The sequence below is a fragment of the Artemia sp. Qi Xiang Cuo genome, chromosome 3 (assembly GCF_049724085.1).
Source record: "Artemia sp. Qi Xiang Cuo chromosome 3, ASM4972408v1, whole genome shotgun sequence".
Lineage (NCBI taxonomy): Eukaryota > Metazoa > Arthropoda > Branchiopoda > Anostraca > Artemiidae > Artemia > Artemia sp. Qi Xiang Cuo.
In genome coordinates, this window is record NC_142796.1 from 62,173,601 (window position 1) to 62,195,343 (window position 21,743).

Below are 21,743 nucleotides of genomic sequence, written 5' to 3' on the forward strand. Positions count from 1 at the left end.
CAGAAGGGAAAATGAACTTTCTGCTCTCCTGTTTAAGTCACAAGTAATCGTATAGTATTGCCTATAATAAAGACCCATAAGAGTTCAAAGTATCAATATTTGTTCATTCGTTTATTCCCAAAGACACTATAAGTGGAAGGGGTCGTCGCATAAACTTTGGATGGGGCTCAGTCAATTAGAAATCGAGATTATCAAGATTATACAAACAGGATTATCAAAGGGATAAACTAGACTGTTAATTAAATCGATGAAGCTTTAGATGAATGGGCATTAGTAGAGTAAAACCTTCCATTTCTATGGGACATATAGGTAAAAATTTCTATGGGACGTATGCACCTTTTCAAAGAGAGTGAGTATCCTATGTTATTCTATAGAAGCTCTACACCTTTTCAAAGAGAGTCAGAACTCCCTCACATGGCATTATACTTTGGGTAGACTATGTTCCTTCCTGTGCTATTTGGGATTACATAATATGTTATGAAGGACGGGTTTCTGACATAATTTATGTAGGCTAGATTTCTACTTCATAGTATATATATGGCCTACATGTCTTTTATGGTAAATCCATGTAAAAAAAAAACCGGTGTGCCTTGCCTGGGTGTTAATATATAGTTCATTCGTTCTATCGATATACATTTTGCGATCATTTACATTGGTAGAGATATGGAATATTCTAAGGGACTTCTGGTGAGTAAAATTTTTGTCTCGTCATTAAGTTAAGGAAGAATTTCCTTTACCTTCCTTACTTACGCTTTTTTCATCGTTCTGTTAGCTCTTTTAAAAAGCTTCCTATATTAATTAAAACAGTCCACGTGTTTAAATTTAGTAAATATTCAAAAAAAAAGAGAGGCAGGTTCACTTAGATTTTTGCTCATCGTTCATGAAAAAATTAAAACAGAGTTTGCATATTTGTTTCTGCAGATTTGAAAGGTCACCTCCCTCCTTAATATCACGTTCTTTACCCTAAACCTTAAATTTTGTTTGAATCACAAACTCTTGAATCACAAAGGCTGGTTAATTAGAATAGATTCCTCATATGAAAGTGCTAAAAAAAACTTAAGCGTAAAGGGTGGGGTCTTGGCTAGAGGGCGAACCCCTTTATATACTTAATAATTTTTTGGTTTAGGCCATGTCCAGGGGTCCTTTTCTTCCTTTTTCTGTGATTTTAAGTATTTCGTAATTTAGGTATATAAGTTTTAAAAGCTTTGCATATAAAATAAATAGATCTATAATTGTCAACTTACTATGGAATTGAAGGCCCAATGCCCTCCATTAATATTCTGAATAAGTAAGAATTGAGCTAGTTAATTAAATTGTGTAATTTTTTTCAAATTTTGGGAGTTTGGTACTGTGGTATTCGCAATTTAGGTATATAAGTTTTAAAAGCTTTGCATATAAAATAAAAAAATCTATAATTGTCAACTTTTTGTGTTTGATACTATGTAATTGAAGGTCCAATACCCTCTATTAATATTCTGAATAAGTAAGAATTGAGCTATCTAATTAAATTGTGTCAATTTTTTTCAAATTTTGGGATTTTGATACTGTGATATTCGCAATTTAGGTATATAAGTTTTAAAAGCTTTGCATACAAAATTGAAAAAAAAGATCTATAATTGTCAACTTTTTGTGTTTTGATACTATTGAATTGAAGGTTCAATACCCTCCATTAATATTCTGAATAAATAAGAATTGAACTAGGTAATTAAATTGTGTCATTTTTTCAATTTTTGGGGGTTTGGTACTGTGGTATTGAAGGGGCAGTGCCCTCTCGTAAGCTAAATAGTTTGAAAACTGAAAATGATTTTTATTTTAGAATGCTGTTGATCAGCCATCGCAACAAAAGCGTGCAAAATTGGATGAAGCCCAGGACAACGCCGAGACAGGGGTAATCGAACCATTAAATTCAATCAAGCCAAGTGTCAGCTCTATACAGACCACTATGCAACCTGGTAGAAAATTCAAGAGGGAATGGATTTGTCGAGATTTTAGTTGCTCACCAACGGCTCTTGCTGAAGATCTAATATTTTCCTTAACACTCTCCTTGAAACTCTTGCCCGACCCCCAGTCCTGTAGTGTGGAGACAGCAATAGTTGATGCAGCAGGTACAAGATATTTTGTGGCGAGGGGTAGTGCAGAACCAAATAGCCTAGCAAACCAGCTACCAAGACCATAGCCAGACATTGTAGTGCTATCCTTGCAGTAGTCCAATCCATTGCCTATTTGACGTGGACTCAAAGCACCAACATAACAATGGATATCAGGGCAGACAAATTGAATTCTTCTATTGTTCATTTTAGGTGATGGTACTGTCGCTGACAATGGGTTGAAAATGACATGTAATCACTGCCAAGCCTTTTGTTATTGCTAGAGGATCACCCAATTCACTTCTTTGTGTTAACTGACAGAGTTCCAAAGACGAAGTGTTTACAGGAACATACTGAAGATGCTTTATATTATAGTGATGAACAAGTTCATGAGTTGTTTTTCGTTCAAGAACACGTAGGAGAGGGACATTTGAATTACCGACTCTCGACGTTTCCACAAAGGATGCATAGAGAAACATGCAAGAGTCCGAAGCGAAACCAGGTGGTTAATCAGCAAAAATAACTTGATCCATCCCGTAAACGGTGCCAGTATTTTTCTCATTGATCATATTCAGTTTAAAGCCCAGAACGTCTCTCAGATTATTACTGAGAATAATTATTTCAGTGTCAACAGGTGAGGTAATGTAAATCATATCATGTTCCAGTGAATAATTAAAATGGAATGTACCATTCCTACGATATGAGATTTTTCTTTTGATTGTACGACACAAATCTCCCATATTATCGTATTCAATATATTTCAATTTAGCAGGTGGATATTCGCTAGATTTAAGTGCTTCAACCCATTCATAGTCAACAAAGAGGGTCCAATCGAATGGTATAACTTTTATATCATACACACGATCCTTTCTCAGGATGTCATAGGTATTTTTAAGAATACAGTCGACAAGAGCCACTTCATACGCACCGTCAAATTTGATGGCGGGGGAGAGTTTCGTCCAAAAATCACTTGTCGTATTCAAGTCGTTGTAGAGAGGATCGGAAACATTGGACATAAAAGTTACATAGAAATCATCGGGCATTGTCAATATCTTCAACACCGATCCAAGAATCAAAATCAGAGTTGTATCCTAGCCACCGAACAAGTAACTGTTTCTTACCCCTGCGAGTACGAGTCTTTAATATCTTTTCAATTTGATAGATTTCCCTATTATTTTCAACTTTTGTAGTTCATAGTCATAAAAGCCACCGAGAATCTCTTCATCTTGGGTGTTGTGCAAACAATAAGTTATTGGTTTAGTGTCTAAAATTTTTGCCACTTTAAAAAGTTCGGTGGACCACAAGTAATTCCCCTTTTCAAAAACATTAGTTGTTCTAATAATTCGAACAGTATCACCAACATTGAATTTATTTTTCTTCTTGCCAATCGTTTCATTGGAATATTGTTTAAGAAAGGTGTCAATTGTATCATGATCAGAATCATGAACTCTCTTTGGTGTAGAGTTGGCCAACGATTGAAGAGGTCATTGATTATAGATGAACATAATTTTATCTAAATTATTCATAAAAACCGGTGTATTTTTCAGTATACAATATCTTGAAATTAAAATTCAGATAGTTATTATGAATCGTTCGGCCATTGCAGCTTTTATAGGGCTATGAAGAAGATGAAGCAGTGTACTATGTTTGTCTAGTACTTTTGCGACATTGGGATTAACAAATTCACTACCACGATCCGTTTGAATTTTTTTATATGAATCCTGTTCAAGAATACTTTCAATGGCCTGAGCAACTTCAACACCTCTCTTTGATCGCAATGGAATTGCATATGCATAGCGACTAAAAACACTGATTGCAAGTAGTATGATCTTGCACTGTGTATTGTGACGTCTTTGAATCTCATCTAGAGTCAGGAGATCTGCTTGCATTATATGCAATGGGTAAAAGGCTTTAGATTTTCGATATTGATTAGTAAGAAGTATATAATTTCTGTGCAGGGTTTAACTGGATTCGTTTTATAGGAAGTCTTGTAGACCTTGAGTGTGAAAATCAGTGACTTTGGAAAGGGTGGTGGGGGAACTTAAACTCGCCGCATCACCAATATTTTCATAAATATCATTCAGAACTTCAACCATTTTGAACGTAAATACGATGTGTAACGTCTGCTACCCTTTTGTATACTAGTTGGCGATGGCGACATGAAAAGTTTTCGCTTTTCCCTCGCCACCATTGTCAAGTTTTTTCCACTAGGTGTGCTAGTATTTTCCAAGATTGATTTAAAATCTTCTTCTTCTTCTTCTTCATGTTCATATTTTAATGGTGTTGTTTTTGATGATGATTATAATGATGCATGTTTATTTATTGTGTTTGGAATTTGTCTATTGCTAATAAGATTTTTAGGGAAGTTTAATGTGTTTAGAAAGTTGTAAAGATGAGCTTAAAGTGATAATAGTCCTTTACGATTTGTAACTATGTCATTGATCAAATAAATTAAATTATAGCTCTTGCACTGAAATATAGTCCCTCTCCCATTACTTTCAACTTGAATTTTATGCTGGCCAATTTTCATGAGAAAAGTGAGAAGTTTTGTAATTTTTTAACAATATGAGTTGGGTACAATATTTCTAATTTTCAATACAATTGAATCCAATTCCTCCTTCTTTAATTGTGTTCCAGCAGCAGCAGCAGACTCTTGAGAAGATGATTCTTTTTTTGTGATCAATACCAGCAGCAGCAGTGGGCTTCGACCGATAGGACTTATGTTTGTTCACTCGGCAAAGTGCATCTTGAAGTAAAAGCAGTTTTTTATCATCCTCAATATTCTCATTGTCAAGGAATTTACTCAGATTGTTCTCAAAATGTTCCACGGGTGAGAGAGCGAGTTCTATTGGAGTCAATTTATAGGGACTTGCCATACTTACTAGAAAGAATCGTTTACAAGCCCTGCCGTTATTGGAAGTAAAAGTATGAAAAAGCTACCGCCGCCTGAATAAGACGGGTCGTTTTAAGATTCTTTCCTTTCGTTTTATATGCCCATTTAAGTAAAGATGAAATATTTTTATTTTCCTCTTTCTTAAATAATTATGGCAGTTGAACATTACCCTCCGTCAAATTTAAACAAAGTTCAGATATTAGATTAATGAAATCATTGTCAATACCATGTTTGAGTATAGCTTTCCTAAGCGAAGGTTTTGAAGTGCTTAGAACTGAAAATAGATGTCTATTTTCATGTAGTTTCTTCAGTGTCATGATAGCGACTAATAGGTCTTCTTAGTGTTCACCGGGAGATATACTGTAATTTCATTGTCCAAAATATCTGTGACTACACGCAGATCCTCGGGTGTATTTTGATTAAGATCCAATAGGATATAATCGCGGGGTTTATTAGTTGCCTGATTGTATGCTGAGAACAGAAATTTAGGGACACCTGGATAGATTTGCCTATTGAGGGTTATTAGCGAGCTAGAATCACGAACAATTCTTTAGATGATTTAGTGCGTGCAGTTCAATACAAGTGTTCGCATACATTTGCTCTGATGAAAGAGATTGTGTAAAACCAGAGTAACGGAAATCTATTCATGATGAGAGCGAAAAGTGAACAATTGCAGCATTTCCGGGGACCATTGTTCAATAGATTCTGCCAGATCGTCTATGATCAGCCAAGTGTTTGGGTCAATAAATCTAACAATATAAATTCCCTAAATTATTTTTAGCTGCAGAAAACTTGTGGCTTTAGTAATTGCTTTTATTTTATCTCATTACTCTTGCCAAACACTGTAAGAATAGTCGATTTTTTTTGGCTTTTCCAAAATCTTTTCACCGCAATCTTTAATTATTTTAGTTAAGAGTCTTGTTTTGTCTGACATTGCCGGTCCCGATTGAAACAATGTGAACGGCGTTTTGAATTTGTACACACGCCCTTCAATAGCTCACTTGGACAACAAACTGTAGACCATAGCTGTCTAATGACTAAATAATGTCCCAACTCTGTTCAATAACAATAATAAGAAGAAGAAGACGAATAAAGAATCATATTTTCTTTTATTATATGCATAAAAAATTAACAATACTTAAAAAATACTACATTGAAAAAAAAAGCATATTAAACATGAAAAAAATACACTTTTTAAATTTATTTATAATAAAAAATACAATATTAACATAGACACAGAGAAAAAAAACACTCAAATAAACAAACTTTTTTTTATTTATTTATAGAAAAAATACAACATTAAAATAAAGCACTTGAAATAATATCACTTTTTTTTAATGAAACATTTATATTTACAAAAAAAATCTGCTCTAAGTAAAAAAAGATGACTTTGATAGTGGCGGTGCACCCCCCGCTGGCGGCCGCCCCCCCCCCCGGGCCGCGAGGCCCCCCCCCCCAAAAAAAAAAGGTTTTGGGAAATTTACTGGACTTTATTCAAACCGAGACTATCCCTATGGATAACACATTCGGCCCGGTCTGAAGTTAAATAGTGCCCAAGGGGGAGGGTAGTCACACCGTCTTGACAAACATAGACCTTGTCGGAAATGGTACTCATGACAATTTTTTCTACATTTACAGTAAAGTTCCTGTAGTTGAGGGAACGAATTGCCAGCAATTTGGCTCGTGGAATTGTATTTTGAACAATACAATTCCTATAAATGTCCATGTCGAAATGCAGCAATATTTTTATTCAGGACAATGCGTCTTTTTTTCCTATTCAATAGTACCATGTCCGGGCCAATGATTGTGAAGGAAGTGTATTTTGGATCGGCAATAATTCGAGCACATTGTTTGGGATCGGTCACGACGTCACAACGATTCCTATTGCGAACACTCTCACACATTTTACCGAAAGCCGAATTCAAAATGAGCTTATAAATTTTCTTTTCGGCTTTCGTCTGCGCTTCAGAAAGTTTGTTGACAAAAGTATCAACAAACGTTTTCAGATAGGGTCTTTGACTAAACTGGAGTGCTCTATGAACCTTTGTGACGTTGAAACCGTTGTTGCACATCCATTTTAAAGTCACATGATGAACAACAATATTTGTTTTCGGCACAAGGTCAGAAATAAGTTTTTGTTTTGAAGGTGACCAATGCAATCCGTCCACCTCGACTAAACACCTGTTGCGAGGGCTCAAAGAGTCCTTAGTCACAGGTCTATTGATGCACGGGAAAACAAAATCCTTTACTGAATCGTGAAGCTCAAGTGGTATCTCCCCATCAATTTCAAAAAACCATTCAACCGGCCCATTCTCCTCAACACTATCAATGTTGGGGAAATGGGGAGCTTGAGGGTCATTGAGTCAGTTATAGTCACCGCAAGGTAGCGCATAGTGGGACATGGCCGAGGGGTAGAGAATTCATATCAAGGAAAACTGCATCCGATTTTGTCCCCGTCTTCTCTCCTGTTGGATCAGTTTCCAAGATACGATCCCCGTGAAAAACAAATCCACCCCTCATTGACCTTTCGATGAACAGATGCTGATCGATGTCAGTGATTAGCCCAATTTTTTCCCCGCTAATTTTCAGGATGAGGTCCATCACCAAATGAGGAGATGAAAAATAAAAGCCCAAATCAAGATTAAATTCCCCATAGATATTGTCCGTATTTTTACACATAATGTCTAACAGAGTTAACACATCACTCGACAAATACAGCTTGCAGTAGTCAAACCCATTTTTACACCCTTCCTCTGCCCACACTTTTTTTTAGCAAAACTGTATTCATCGGGGGTGCAACTACGATCGTGTAGACTGTCGTAAAACGATTCAATCGGGGGAATAGTTCCCTCGGCGTATCTCGACATGGAACAATAATAATCATAAGGATAGATGCACTTGACCGTCAAAAACTCATATAAATCATTTGGAAATTGTTGCTTGAGAAGGGGGAAAGCGTTGCAGCCGTCATCGTTTTTCTGCACTTGAATTAATTCGCTCAATGATTTAGGATAAAAAACTGTAGGAGTCTAAAAAGCGAATTTTATTCGTGTACTCAACATCGTCTTCAACAAATTTCCACATAAATTCCAAAACAAGCAACTTTTCCGATGACTTAGGAATGATTTTGTAGGAAAAGCTGTCTATCACCCATGTATCATCCACTATTCCCGTTCTTTGAAGATGTGCTATTGCTGGTAGCAAATACTTCAGATCATAGTTAGAATTATGTATAAAAACCGGAAGAAAGAGGTGCTGTTTAATTGTTTAATTAAATAAATTGTGAGCCAATCCCCGTTGAATTTGGGTCAATAAGATGATTATCATCCCGGACCGCGTCTTTTGGGGCAAGAGCACCTCTAAAAACCCAACAAATCGTCCCCTTTTCTAGTGCAAGATGCTCCTTATCTGATAATGACATTGGGTAGTTGGTGTGACGCAACCGTGAAATTGCGCTGTTTGCTGTTTTATTAAAGATACCAATAACTTTTCCATACTACCCTCCTCATCCATAGCCAAAAAAAACTCTTCCAACTGCATTTTATTGTTAGAATCGCGACGGGCATGCGCATAGAAACACGCAACTAGTTTTTGTTCCTTGACTATATTTGGCCTTGATGGGTCCAATACCTCCACCAGTCTTGATTCACAATCTAAAGATACTTTATCAACTTGTAGCAGGGAATTTTGGAAGTTTTTAAATTGTAAAATATTTTTGCCTTCTGCCGGCATTTCAATTCTTTGATTGCCATGAATTTTGCAATGGCTCATGTGATCTGAGAATGTTCGCTCAGATGTGAATGGGGAAAGGCACATAAGGCAATAGAGACGTTCCCCTTTCTGAACACCTTGAGATAAGAGTCGACTTATTGCTGTAACGGGGAAAAATGACCATAGGAATTTACATCTTTAGGAGGCTCGTAAATAACCCAAACCCAATTTTTAACATTTTCTACCATCAGTGTCCCAACTGCATACAAAACCCCTTTTTTATTTGGTTTCTTTCCCTCATTTACGAATTCTGTGTCATACTGGAGAACAACCACCCCCAACCCAAGATTTTCATTTGCTTTTTCGAATATGGTTATTTCTTTCAAGGACACCGGATACTTCCCCTCTAAACAGTCAAAATTTATTTTAGGGAAATTTTCTCCACCGTCACGAGCAAGTCTGTCGAGATTTTTAATTGTTGACTCATCTTTCAATATTTTATGGGCTGCTGCTAAAAATGCATTTTTAAAGCATTGTAGCCCCGTGTCAAATTTCAAACTCTGAACTCCTTTGGTAGCCGTCAAATCTAGGTGGTATTTTATTTTGTTACCCCGCCCTCCCCTTAAAATAAAGTTTTTTTTTAAATCTACTGAAATTCAGATCCATGTGTTCAATGTATAAAATTGTGGACCCACTTCCCCTCTCGTTAAATGTGTCCAAAGTCGAAATTAATTTATTTACACAGTTGAAAAAGTTGCCCTCAAATTCATTTAGACCAGGGTAAAAAGTTTGGTTGCCAGTTGAAAAATGAAAATAAAAAATATCCCCAGATGTCCCCTTTTGTAAATAAACTTTTTGATTTACTCATGTTTTAACTCCCCCCCCCCTTGACCCCCCCCAATTCTGAATCTGAATCTCAATTTGTGCTCAAATTCTGTCGATGTAGCTATGAAGAACATTTACAGGGTCAGTTAAAATAACGCTCCCGTCAACCACGATTTCCTCGGGAGGGTTAAAATCTGCCCTATAGGTTTGTAAGTGACTTAGAGCAGACTCTAACAAAAAAAATTCACGTAATCCAATTCACTAATAGTAAAGTTGTCGTCAAAAATGTCCCCGGGAAAATTAGGCCCAACAATTTTCATTGTTGTTGCTGTATCATTAAGCGGAATGGTGGGGGGTGACATACAATTGTCAAAAACACCAACCCCGGTCTGTTCAACTGCAATAGTTGGAGATGGCATGAGGTCCCCTAGGCCTGCTAGTACATATTCCAAGGTGTTTGGGGACAATTGATCGAGCCAGCCTGTATTGTCCCGTGACGTAATTTCTATATGAGGACCCGGTTCAGTTGCACTACTAACATCGCCTAAATGCTCACGCATGAATCTATCTGCCCATTCCGGATCCTCAATCATGTCTATATCACAAGTTAAATCGTCTAGGCTAGCTATGTCCCCAAAAACATCATTAAGAAAACCCCTATGCCATTCCATATTATCTAGAACTAATGTAGGTTCGTCTCTGAACTCCATTGGTGGCGAGAGAATTGGTCAAGTAAATGCTGATGTTTCATCACCCAATGGCGATGCTATTTCATTAATCTGTAGAAAAAAGGTTTTATTTTCTATGTGAAATAAGCATTATTTCATAAAGTTGAAAAATCATGTTCATTTCTAGTCGTGTGTTTACCTGAATGGGGGCCGGGTGCTCCTTTGGGAGCCCGGGGGACCTTTGGGGATCGGGAGCTTCCTTCGGGGTTGGGGTAGGGGGATCGGAGCCCTTTCGGGTTGGGGTAGAGGACCTAACAACACTGTTCAAATAGAACTTGTGTATTATAACGACCACAGAGTTTCACCCTCAAATCCTCTTCTAAAACATCTTCTAAAATCATCTTTTAAAATGTCTCTAACTGTTTCGCCGAACTAATTCCCTAAAATGTCTAAAACGGTTTCGCTCAAATAATCTCTAAACGTAATTTCTGTATGTTCCATTTGTTTTTGAAATCCTTGCGCCGTCACATTTGAAATTACTAAGAATCCTTTTCTCGCGTTAATCTCTTCATCTCTAAGATCACAACATCCGGTTATTTGGACCACTTTGTAACGAGCGATTGACATTCATTTTTAGCTGTCAGATTAACATTCAAATTTTTGACCCTTCTGATGACTTATTTTGATAAGAGCTAAATATGCACAAAGTTAACTGCAAACATATCCTAATTTAAGCTTTTTTGTTCAATAGCCAACTGTGAAATAGTGGCTTGTTTATATGGAGCTTGTTTAATGAAATAATGGATTTTTGCATTAGAAAATATCTTGCTTAAAAGAGAAATTACAAGTAAGGTAAAAAATCTATAGAAAAGTATGATAAGCTATTTGGTACTTCTGCGTTATAATCACTCTTTTATATACTGCTAATTTGGTTAATGCTAATCAAAGAAAATGGAATGAGATTATTATAGAATAGTTTAGAAACAAATTTAAGTATAGTTTTACTCAGCGAAAGTTACATGCTTGAGAATATTTGAATAATTTTCGAAAATACGGAAAGAAAAATAATACGTACATTTACAATTTCAGACTGCACTTGTACATCTGAAGTCCTTGGCAAAGCATGAAGAGAAGGGTCCTCCCGATCTTGACTGGATGAGGCTGATGCATTATGAGAAAGCATCCATTCCCTCTTGAATTTTCTACCAGGTTGCATAGTGGTCTGTATAGAGCTGACACTTGGCCTGATTGAATTTAATGATTCGATTATCCCTGTCTCGGCGTTGTCCTGGGCTTCATCCAACTTTGTACGCTTTTGTTTTGATGGCTGATCAACAGCATTCTAAAATAAAAATAATTTTCAGTTTTCAAACTATTTAGCTTACGAGAGGGCACTGTCCCCCCCCCCTTCAATACCACAGTACCAAACTCCCAAAAGTTGAAAAAATGACACAGTTTAATTACCTAGCTCAATTCTTATTTATTCAGAATATTAACGGAGGGCATTAAGCCTTCAATTCCATAGTATCAAACACAAAAAGTCGACAATTATAGATCTTTTTTCAATTTTATATGCAAAGCTTTTAAAACTTGTATACCTAAATTGCGAATACCACAGTACCAAACTCCCAACATTTGAAAAAACAATGACACAATTTAATTAGCTAGTTCAATTCTTACTTATTCAGAATATTAATAGAGGGCATTGGACCTTCAATTCCATAGTATCAAACACAAAAAGTTGACAATTATAGATTTTTTTTTCAATTTTATATGCAAAGCTACCTAAATTGCGAATACCACATTACCAAACTCCCAACATTTGAAAAAAATGACACAATTTAATTAGCTAGTTCAATTTTTACTTATTCAGAATATTAATGGAGGGCATTGGACCTTCAATTCCATATTATCAAACACAAAAAGTTGACAATTATAGATCTATTTAAATTTTATATGCAAAGCTTTTAAAACTTATATACCTAAATTAAGAAATACTTAAAATCACAAAAAAGGGAATAAAAAGACTCTTAAACATGGCCTAAACCAAAAATTATTCAGTATATAAAGGGGATCGCCCTCTAGCCAATACCTCACCCTTTACGCTTAAGTTTTTTTTAGCACTTTCAAAAGAGGAATCTATTCTAATTAACCGGCCTTTGTGATTCAAGAGTTTGTGATTCGAACAAAATTCAAACTTTAGTGTAAAGAGCATGATATTGAGGAGGGAGGCGACCTTTCAAATCTGCCGAAACAAATATGCAAATTCTGTTTTAATTTTTTTCATGTACGATGAGCCAAAATCGAAGTGAACCTGCCTCTCTTTTTTTTTTGAATATTTACTAAAATTGAAACACATGGACTATTTTAATTAACATAGAAAGCTTTTTAAAAGATCTAACAGCACGATGAAAAAAGCGTAAGTAAGGAAGGTAAAGGATATTCTTCCTTAACTTAATGACGAGACAAAAATGGATTTCTTTTTTATTATAATATAAGAAAATTTTACTCACCAGAAGTCACTTAGAATATTCCATATCTCTACCAATGTAAATGATCGCAAAATATATATCGATAGAACGAATGAACTATTCAAACTGTAGAAAATTCTACTTTGAAACTTGATTTTATAGTAAAAAAAAACTGAATATATTAACACCTAGTCAAGGCACACCGGTTTTTTTTTTTGACATGGATTTACCATAAAAGACATGTAGGCCATATATATACTATGAAATAGAAATCTGGTCTACATAAATTATGTCAGAAACCCGTCCTTCATAACATATTATGTAATCCCAAATAGCACAGGACGGAACATAGTCTACCCAAAGTATAATGCCATGTGAGGGAGTTCTGACTCTCTTTGAAAAGGTGTAGAGCTTCTATAGAATAACATAGGGTACTCACTCTCTTTGAAAAGGTGTATACGTCCCATAGAAATGTTTACCTATATGTCCCATAGAAATGGAAGGTACTACTCTAGTGGCATTACCTTTTTTAAGCGCAGGAAAATCAAAATCATTAAAAGATTTAATTAAGAGCTGTAAGTTACGCTTAAAAAGAAATGTTCATCTGGTCTAGTAGCTGCAGGGCAACTCTAAAACACAAAATTTACATTATATTTCCTAGGGTACCTTATTTTACCAATTGTACTTACCAACGGTAATTTCACAATACTAGGCACTAGGCATTGGTCTCACTGGCATTAGTAAAAACTGTCAAAGTAGCATTTACCTGGGCTCAGTTATGATCCTGCAAGCTTTTCATCAATTCTATTCGGTTTATGGATTTCACAGAATTAAGAAAATAGTTAAAGGTTGTTTTAAAGCCATGGGTACAATAATTTTAATTTGACGCTAGAAACCACAAGCCAGAAGCTTTCCATTACCAGCCTAAATTTGCTTGCCAAACTAGGCAATTCTTGTCTTCTCGCGAATATTGGCCTGGCAACTTTTCTTTAGTCGCTATTATCGAGTAGAAAGCAAAGCTGGGATTTGCTAGCAAGCATGCGTGTTAATTATCATTCATGATAATAATTAATGATTACCATTCATGGATGCCCATAAGCTGAAGTCTAGGGGGGGGGGCAAACCTTGTTTAATTAGCACTTTTAGCGCTATATAATAGAAAACACAGAACAAAAATTTAAAAAGAAGGCAGCATACTTAAGCCAGGGAGGAGGGGGGGCTACCGCCCCCCTGCCCTCCCCATATGGGCGCCCATGTTACCATTAGTGATAGTTATTATTACCATTAATGATTGTTAATATAAAAATAATGAAAAAGAGAATAGGCATCAATTACCGCAACCAGATACCAGATAGCCTTTAGTATTGTTGGCTCAACCTGCGATCCGTCATACAGAAGATCTGATAAAAAGCTGTCCAACTGCTTTATTTTTATTTCATCCATGTTATCAAATTTCGTATTTTCGTTGCTGAAATAAAAAAGAGACTAGTGGTTTTAACTACAATCAAATTTCACAGGTATTCATTAAATAGACAAGCATACACTACTAAGACAGACGAGTAGGCTGATTCTTTTTTTTGAAGGGGAGGGAATAATTAAAGAGAAAAAGATAAATCATATAGAAATAAAAGAATAACGAAAATATAAACAAACCACAAAGCTCATACGATTTATTCATGGATGGATGGTACACCGCGCTGTGCGTACAATCGCAATTGCCGTAGGCTGATTCTTTTTTTTGAAGGGGGGAGGGAATAATTAAAGAGAAAAAGATAAATCATATAGAAATAAAAGAATAACGAAAATATAAACAAACCACAAAGCTCATACGATTTATTCATGGATGGATGGTACACGCGCTGTGCTGTGCGTACAATCGCAATTGCCGTAAGAAGTCCCTTAACCCATCCTTAAAACAAGCTTGAGCAAATTAGGTGATACAAACAAGAATAGCAGTGGCAAAATAGTGGTTACTTGTTGAAGGGCAAATAAATCAATAAAAAGGAGTACATAGGATCCATAGAAGCAAAGGAAATCATATGTCATTAGGAAGGGAAAAAAGCATGTTCAGTAAAATTTTCTTTTCCTTGTGCATAATCTCGGGATTTTGAACCTCAGTAGGGGGAGTATCACCCTCAAGTCTCCCTCAAATTACTTATCATTGATAAGATGAAACTTCAAATTCAAGATATATATATATATATATATATATATATATATATATATATATATATATATATATATATCCCTTGTTAAAATATATACAAATATTTTTGCAATCACCGGTTTTTTTGCTGTTTACGCAATTAAATTTCTTTTCATACTGCAGTCTATTCAAAGATATTCAATATCTGCCTACACTCGGCACCCGGCAGGCTTCTATATATGGATTCTTATTGTCGCTTGTCTTCTAACCGCAGACAATTTGTTTTCTTTTCATACTGCAGTCTTTTCAAAGATATTTGATTATTAAAGCAAGTCCATTTTCTAACAAATATTTCTACTAAGCTTCAAACTTTTGGTTTTCTTTTTTAAGATTTTTGAATTGTTGTAATTCCTTATTAAAATATATACAAATGTTTGTGCAAATACCAGTTTTTTTATCTTAACGCAATTAAATGTTTTTTTCATGCAGAAGTCTATTCAAAGATATTTAATTATTGCAGCGATTCCAATTTCTAACAATGATTTCTACTAAGCTTCAAACTTCTGGTTTTCTTTTTTAAGGGTTGAATTGTTGCAATTCCTTGTTAAAATATCGTCGGCTGGGAGGATGATTGTCGTATCTGACTCGAGACGAGTTTCAAGAAAAACGCGATTGAAGTTTGAAACGCGATATCTTTTTTATTTAATGACGAAACCGGGATTTTTTTTATCTCGACTGTAGTCGCACTCAAGGGCTACAACCTGGTTGAAATTTCGTTCACCTGGAGCAACTGGATATTGAGATATTGCTTGTTGAAAAACAGATACGACAAAACGCTCGCGGAAATTTCTTTTTACGGAAAACCAATACGACAATTTTGCTCTGAAAACTAGCAGCGTAAATGTCTTATCTCTTAGGAACTCAGTTTTGCAAGCTTTAAATTTTAATCAATTTCGAATATAAAAGCATAAGAAAAACTCAGCACTACTTCGGGTACAAAGAAACATCGTTCCAACGAAACTGGACCTACTTTTTTATGTTTTATCGAAAAATGCTTTGTAGTATGCTTGGTCCTCCAGCGGCATGAACTTTAGGAGGCTTTTCACGTCCTTGATCTTTTCCTCAGGCAAGGAAGAGAGCCTAGGGAGTGGGCCTGGCTCAAGTAACTCCTCAATCACAGTAACTTTGGAGACTCCCCTTCCTTTTTTAACTACTGCAGCCTCGGGTGCAATCTTCACCAGTTCATGTGAGGCAGAGCCAAAATTCTCCTTGTAATACACTCTTTTGTGCTCAGTTGAAACAAATCTCAGTTCCTTGACTTTTGTGAAGGGAACTTTCGAATATCCTTTGTATTCTTTGAGCAGCTCTGAAAATCTAAGAAGTCAGAACTTTTCATTTGGATCACAATGTACGGTTCCTTTTTCCTAGCTTTAATCATAAGTCGAGTGAGGGTCAGAGGTGAATGAATTTCCAATTTAGCAAAGTAATGTTCGATGGCACTATGGACAGCGTCCACTTCTTGGATCGATGAGTGTCCTGGCTCGCAAAACTTCATTGTAATGGACTGAACATGGGGGAGCTTTTTCAAAGTATCCTGCATTTGGTAGCTCATGATACTGTTCCTATTTTGCGGGACACAGGAGTCAGACCACGTTATAAGCTCTTTGATATTTGGATGCCCTGAAAAGACTTTTGACAATATAGCCACCACTGCACTTGCAATGTCATTTCCGGTCCGCCCTCCAATCAACTCAGACCAGAGAGCACAATAGATCTCCTTTTTCGTCTGTTTACTTGGATCTGGTTCAGCACTGTCCTTGTAATGCAGCACAGCAGTCAAGTTATAAGTATTGATCTTTCTTTTGTAAAAGAAACAAGATGCGTTCCCTCTTGGCAATGCAAATACATTTTCCAGATCAAAACAGAGGACTGGCTTGGTAAGCAATCTATCCATATCTCTTTCTACTTTGGTTTCTGCTTTTGACCTTTTATGATTTTCAAAAATAGCTCGTTTTTCGTCAGATACCGTAGTTCCATTCCTGCGTGCAACATCAAATTCTTCGCACAAATCACACCGGTCATTTTTTGGTGTGTGGAACGACAAGTTAAATTCCGTATTGAACACTTTCCTGTATACAGTTTCTGAGGCACTCTTGCGGCCCTCATCTTCGCACTTTTCACAATATAAGCTATACATCCGAGCCATGTTCAAGTTAGACTCCAAATATTGTTTGGAAGTCTCAGCCCTTCGATAGTGGGACTCGATCTTTGGAAAGGAGTTACTGTGGTTACGTATGAAGTCCATGTCTTCCTCTGATGTTTTGTTTTTGGCGATCTTCTTCCTTGGAGGCGTGGGCGTTCCGCAGGTATTCTTCTGCTCGTGAGCGTAGTGCACTCTCCTCTCGGTTATGTCGAACGTTGTCAGATAAAAAGATCTGCAAACCTGCCTTTCTTTTCCGTTGATGACAACAAAATACTGGTAGGTGTTTTTCCTCTTTGTCACTTGTTTTTTGTTTTTCTTCTTAGGCAGGCACTTTGTGGTTTTCAGATAAAACATTTTCTTCATTTCAGCAGACAATTTCCAGAAATTATCAAAAGCATTCTGTCTTTTTTCGGGTGGGATTTTGTGACATTCGTAGAAGCAATCTTCAGTACACTTTGAAGGCTGCACAGAACGGACTCTGCTATGCGTTTTCTTAGTCTTGGGGTTAACGTAGGCAGTCCCATCATTATTTGCTGTCTTGATCTTAGTTTTTATCCATTCGCTTTCATTCCTCAATCTTTTTCTCGTTGATTTTTTTCCAGGGTCAACGCCTTCTGTGCCATTCCTATTTCCAGCTACAGGCTCTGTAAAAGAATTTGAACCTCTCTCGACATCTTCAAAATAACTAGTTTCATTATTCCGATTAGCTTGTCCATAATCAGTCGAAACATAAACCAAGGGCAACGGGGAATCGGAAAGAACTCTTTCACCTGCATCAGCAAAGCTTGACTCGTCTTTGTAAGAAATGATGCTCGGTTCATTTGCTGATGAGCACTCAGCAATACTCGGTGCATATTCCGAATCTTCGTCAGAATTCTCAAGGTCTTCGTCAGAGCTGTAAAAGAAAAAAAAATTATAGTGGTTACTCCAGCGATGGGCTCAGTGAAGAACTGCAGGTCAGGAAAATGAAATTTTCAGTAGACTAAAGATAGGCTTTGTAAGGATAGACTAGTCTAGGCCTAGTAATAGCAAAACATATTTTTAGCTCTAATATTTATTAAAGGGGAGAAATCAGATAAAGAAAAAAAGGAAATATACCATTAGATTTTCTATTTCCTTGTCTATTCCCCCACAAAGCCAGATACACCTTTAGGCTTAACAAAACAGTTTGATTTTTCTTTAAACTAGCTTTATTTGGTAATACACATCAGCTGCTGATGAAGAACTGGGTATATTATCCAAGCACCCCTGGTGTTTGGATAATCACTAACTTTGGACAAGCAACCGAGCATAATTTGATTCAAATAGAGCCTATATTTCCAAGCAAGCTCTTAGTCTTGCATATGTATAGATTTAGATTACCTTGTTGGGATTAGCTCAATTTGATCTCAGAAACTTTTTATACTGAAAATTAAGCTTAAAGAAAAGTTAGCAAACCCTAGTAGCCTATTTTTTCTTTACAGCACATGTCTGGGATTGAATCTATTTATGTTTGAGTGGTTTTGTATCCTACAAGGCCTATAGGATCATGTGTTTAAGATTGGGCAGTATTTTCTAGAATTAGCCTAGAATTAGGCTATGCTTAAACTAAATTGTGTATTTGTCATTAGACTCTACTATTAACTATCAATGCATTCAAAACATTCAGCAATCCATATGGCTAAAATATTCAGCCTAATCAAATAGCCTAGGCTAGCCTACTTGTTCAAGAAAATTTGATACTTCCTTTGAGTTCTGCAAATTAGCAAATCGCATTATGAGATGGTGCAGTGGTACAATAATGTGCGTAAATAGACAAGACAATTCTGTTATCTAGGAATAGAACCATATTCCTAATTCAATGCTGTTTCCAAATCAAACTATATATGCACCAAAAATCATAACAAATCAGGTAGCCTATTTGATATACTCTTGGGTAAAGGTGCAGTGTAGCTCCCCCTGTACTACAGGGTGCAGAGACCCTACTCTATACTATACTATAGGGTGCAGAGGCCTAGAAGAAATCGACACTTTACCTGCCAAATTCATCAAAAATTGCTTCAAAATCCCTCGCCAAGTTTTTCCTTGGACGCGCCATTTTCTTCTTCTCTGAAGTGCGTGACGGCAAAACAGCCAGATACGACAATTTTCCAATACGACAATTTCGCTAGCGGATTATCAGCGATAATGTCCGATACGACAAATGGTTTTTGGTCTTTTACTCAGGAACGGTAGCCAGTAGAGCAAAACAAAAAGCAGATTCAGATTCTACGCAAAATTTTACACTAGATGGCATTCATAACTCAATTTTGGCCGGAGATGCCTAATACGACAATCATCCTCCCAGCCGACGATATATCCAAATGTTTGTGCAAATACCAGTTTTTTGCTCTTTACGCAATTAAATGTTTTTTCATGCTGAAGTCTATTCAAAGATATTTGATTATTGCAGCAATTCCAATTTCTAACAACGATTTCTACTAAGCTTCAAACTTCTGGTTTTATTTTTTAAGGGTTGAATTGTTGTAATCCCTTGTTAAAATATATACAAATATTTTTGCAATCACCGGTTTTTTTTTTTGCTGTTTAGGCAATTAAATTTCTTTTCATACTGCAGTCTATTCAAAGATATTCAATATCTGCGTACGTGGGGAGGGGACTGCCACCCCTTCACCCCACTCTATATGTGAAGGTTCGGCTAATGCCTCCCTCAGGCCTTTTAGAGTGCAAAGAATGGTAACTGTATGTTTTTATTTTCTCATTGCTATATTATAGGATAATTTCTACCGGACAAAACTTATACCGATTGAAAGGTGGAAAAATTTATACTTTTTCCAAGAATGCTGGAAATTCTTGTGTTTTTCTACTTCTAAGTCAAGTCAAATTAATAGTCAAACCAGGTTCAGATATTTTTGTGAATAAAAAACGAGGCTGCCAGGATTCGAACCTGGAATCTTCTGATCCGTAGTCAGACGCGTTATCCATTGCGCCACAGCCCCATATCAATAGACTGTATAGCAGTAAATATTGATTAGTCAAGAAAAATAATTGTATCGTGTCCAAGAGCCACACAAACAATGATTAAATAGGAGGAAATTAGATATTAAGTTCATCTTGTTTCATAGATTAAAGAGATTTAGGTAACTATACAGTTTTCAACATAATTGAGCAATGGCGAATACATCGCTTGATGCCTTTCTTTATGCTATCTTACGATTCTATAACCACTTATGGGGGAAATTACATTTTGAGCACTTGAAGGGCTCAAAAACAGCCCATAGTAACTACAAGTTTAAAAACGTGTTCCAAAGAAATACCGGCAAGTGAGAAAGGTACTTGTCTATTATATAAAACACACTCGAGAAGTGAAGTTTGGTGAATACTAATGAACTGAAATAAAACAAAATATGATGTAAATACAATACTTAAGTAACAAACAGTGGCGTCGTCGAGGGGGAGCACAGGGGGCAGTCCCCCCAATAATTTAGAAAAAAAATATAATTTATTAAGTAGCTTTAAAACTATTGCTTATTTTAAGTGTCAAATTTGCTCTTTAATCCATGCTTCTTTTCTTTTTTCATAAGGAAAACGAGAAAAAAACAGGTCCATTACGCTTCATAATATGTTCAACATTAATATTTTTCCAAATATACTGCCTTTGAATCTTTATCATCAAGTAAAAATGTGAGGCTAGTCAAACAGTTCGTGGTAACGAACTGTAAGTAAGGAGCGACCCGGCTCAATGGTAACCGAAACTCTAGAAAACGGGGTTTTGATACCAATAGATACACCAAAAGAATTAGGTTTTAATGCTGATTTCAAATATATAGATTTCATCAAGTTTAATCCTACCCATCAAAAGTTACGCGCCTGAAAATTTTTGGCTGATTTTCGAAAAAAGGGGGAAAGACCCTCTAAAAGTTATAGAACCTTAATGAAAATCACACCATCATATTCAGCGTATCAGAGAACTCTACTGTACAGTAGAGGTTTCAAGCTCCTATCTACAAAAATGTGGAATTTTGTATTTTTTGCCAGAAGAAAGATCACAGTTGCGTGTTTATTTATTTATTTTTTTTTTAAGGGGTGATCGTATCGACCCAGTGGTCCTAGAATATCGTGCGAGGGCTCATTGGAACGGAAATTAAAAGTTCTAGTGCCCTTTTTAAGTGATCAAAAAATGGAGGGCAACTTGGCCCCCTCCCACGCTCATTTTTTCCCAAAGTCACCCGATCAAAATTTCGAGAGAGCCATTTTGTTCAGCATGGACGAAAATATGATAACTATGCCTTTTAGGATGACTTAATCCCCCGAAGCCCCCGGGGGGAGGGCTGAAAGTTATGAACTTTACCCAACGTTAACATATAGTAGGCCTATTGGTTATTGGGAAGTATACAGACGTTTTCAGGGGGGATTTTTTCTGGCATTGGGGGGAGGGGGTCGGGGGTTACGTGGGAGGATCTTTCCACGAAGGAAGTTTTCATGGAGGTAGGGACATTACTATGAAGGAGGCGCCAGATTTCGCAGCATTATTTAAAAAACGACCAGAAATTAAATTAAAAAAAAACAAGTTTTTCAACTGAAAGTAAGGAGCAACATCAAAACTTAAAACGAGCAGAAAATATTACGTATATGATTGGGTTCAGCCCCTAGTCAATACCTCGCTCTTTAAGCCACAGATTTTTTAGTACTTTCAAAAGAGCTATTTATTGTAATTAACGGCCTTTGTGATTAAGGGGTCATTTTTAAAGAACTGGAAC

At 36.3% G+C, this 21,743-nt stretch overlaps 1 protein-coding gene and 1 non-coding gene across 6 annotated transcripts in view; both read right to left on the reverse strand.

Annotated features, from left to right (window-relative positions):
• Positions 1–21,743, reverse strand: part of LOC148954383 (uncharacterized) — a 253,036-nt gene that overhangs the window by 26,235 nt on the left and 205,058 nt on the right. For all 5 annotated transcript variants that reach the window (XM_089087072.1, XM_089087068.1, XM_089087069.1 and 2 more), the window contains one exon: positions 13,991–14,123. In XM_089087072.1, coding sequence (XP_088943198.1) covers positions 13,991–14,123 — 133 coding nt within the window. The remainder of the gene's footprint in view (positions 1–13,990; positions 14,124–21,743) is intronic.
• Positions 19,910–19,982, reverse strand: TRNAR-ACG (transfer RNA arginine (anticodon ACG)). Its single transcript has one exon. It is a non-coding gene; the product is annotated as a tRNA-Arg (tRNA).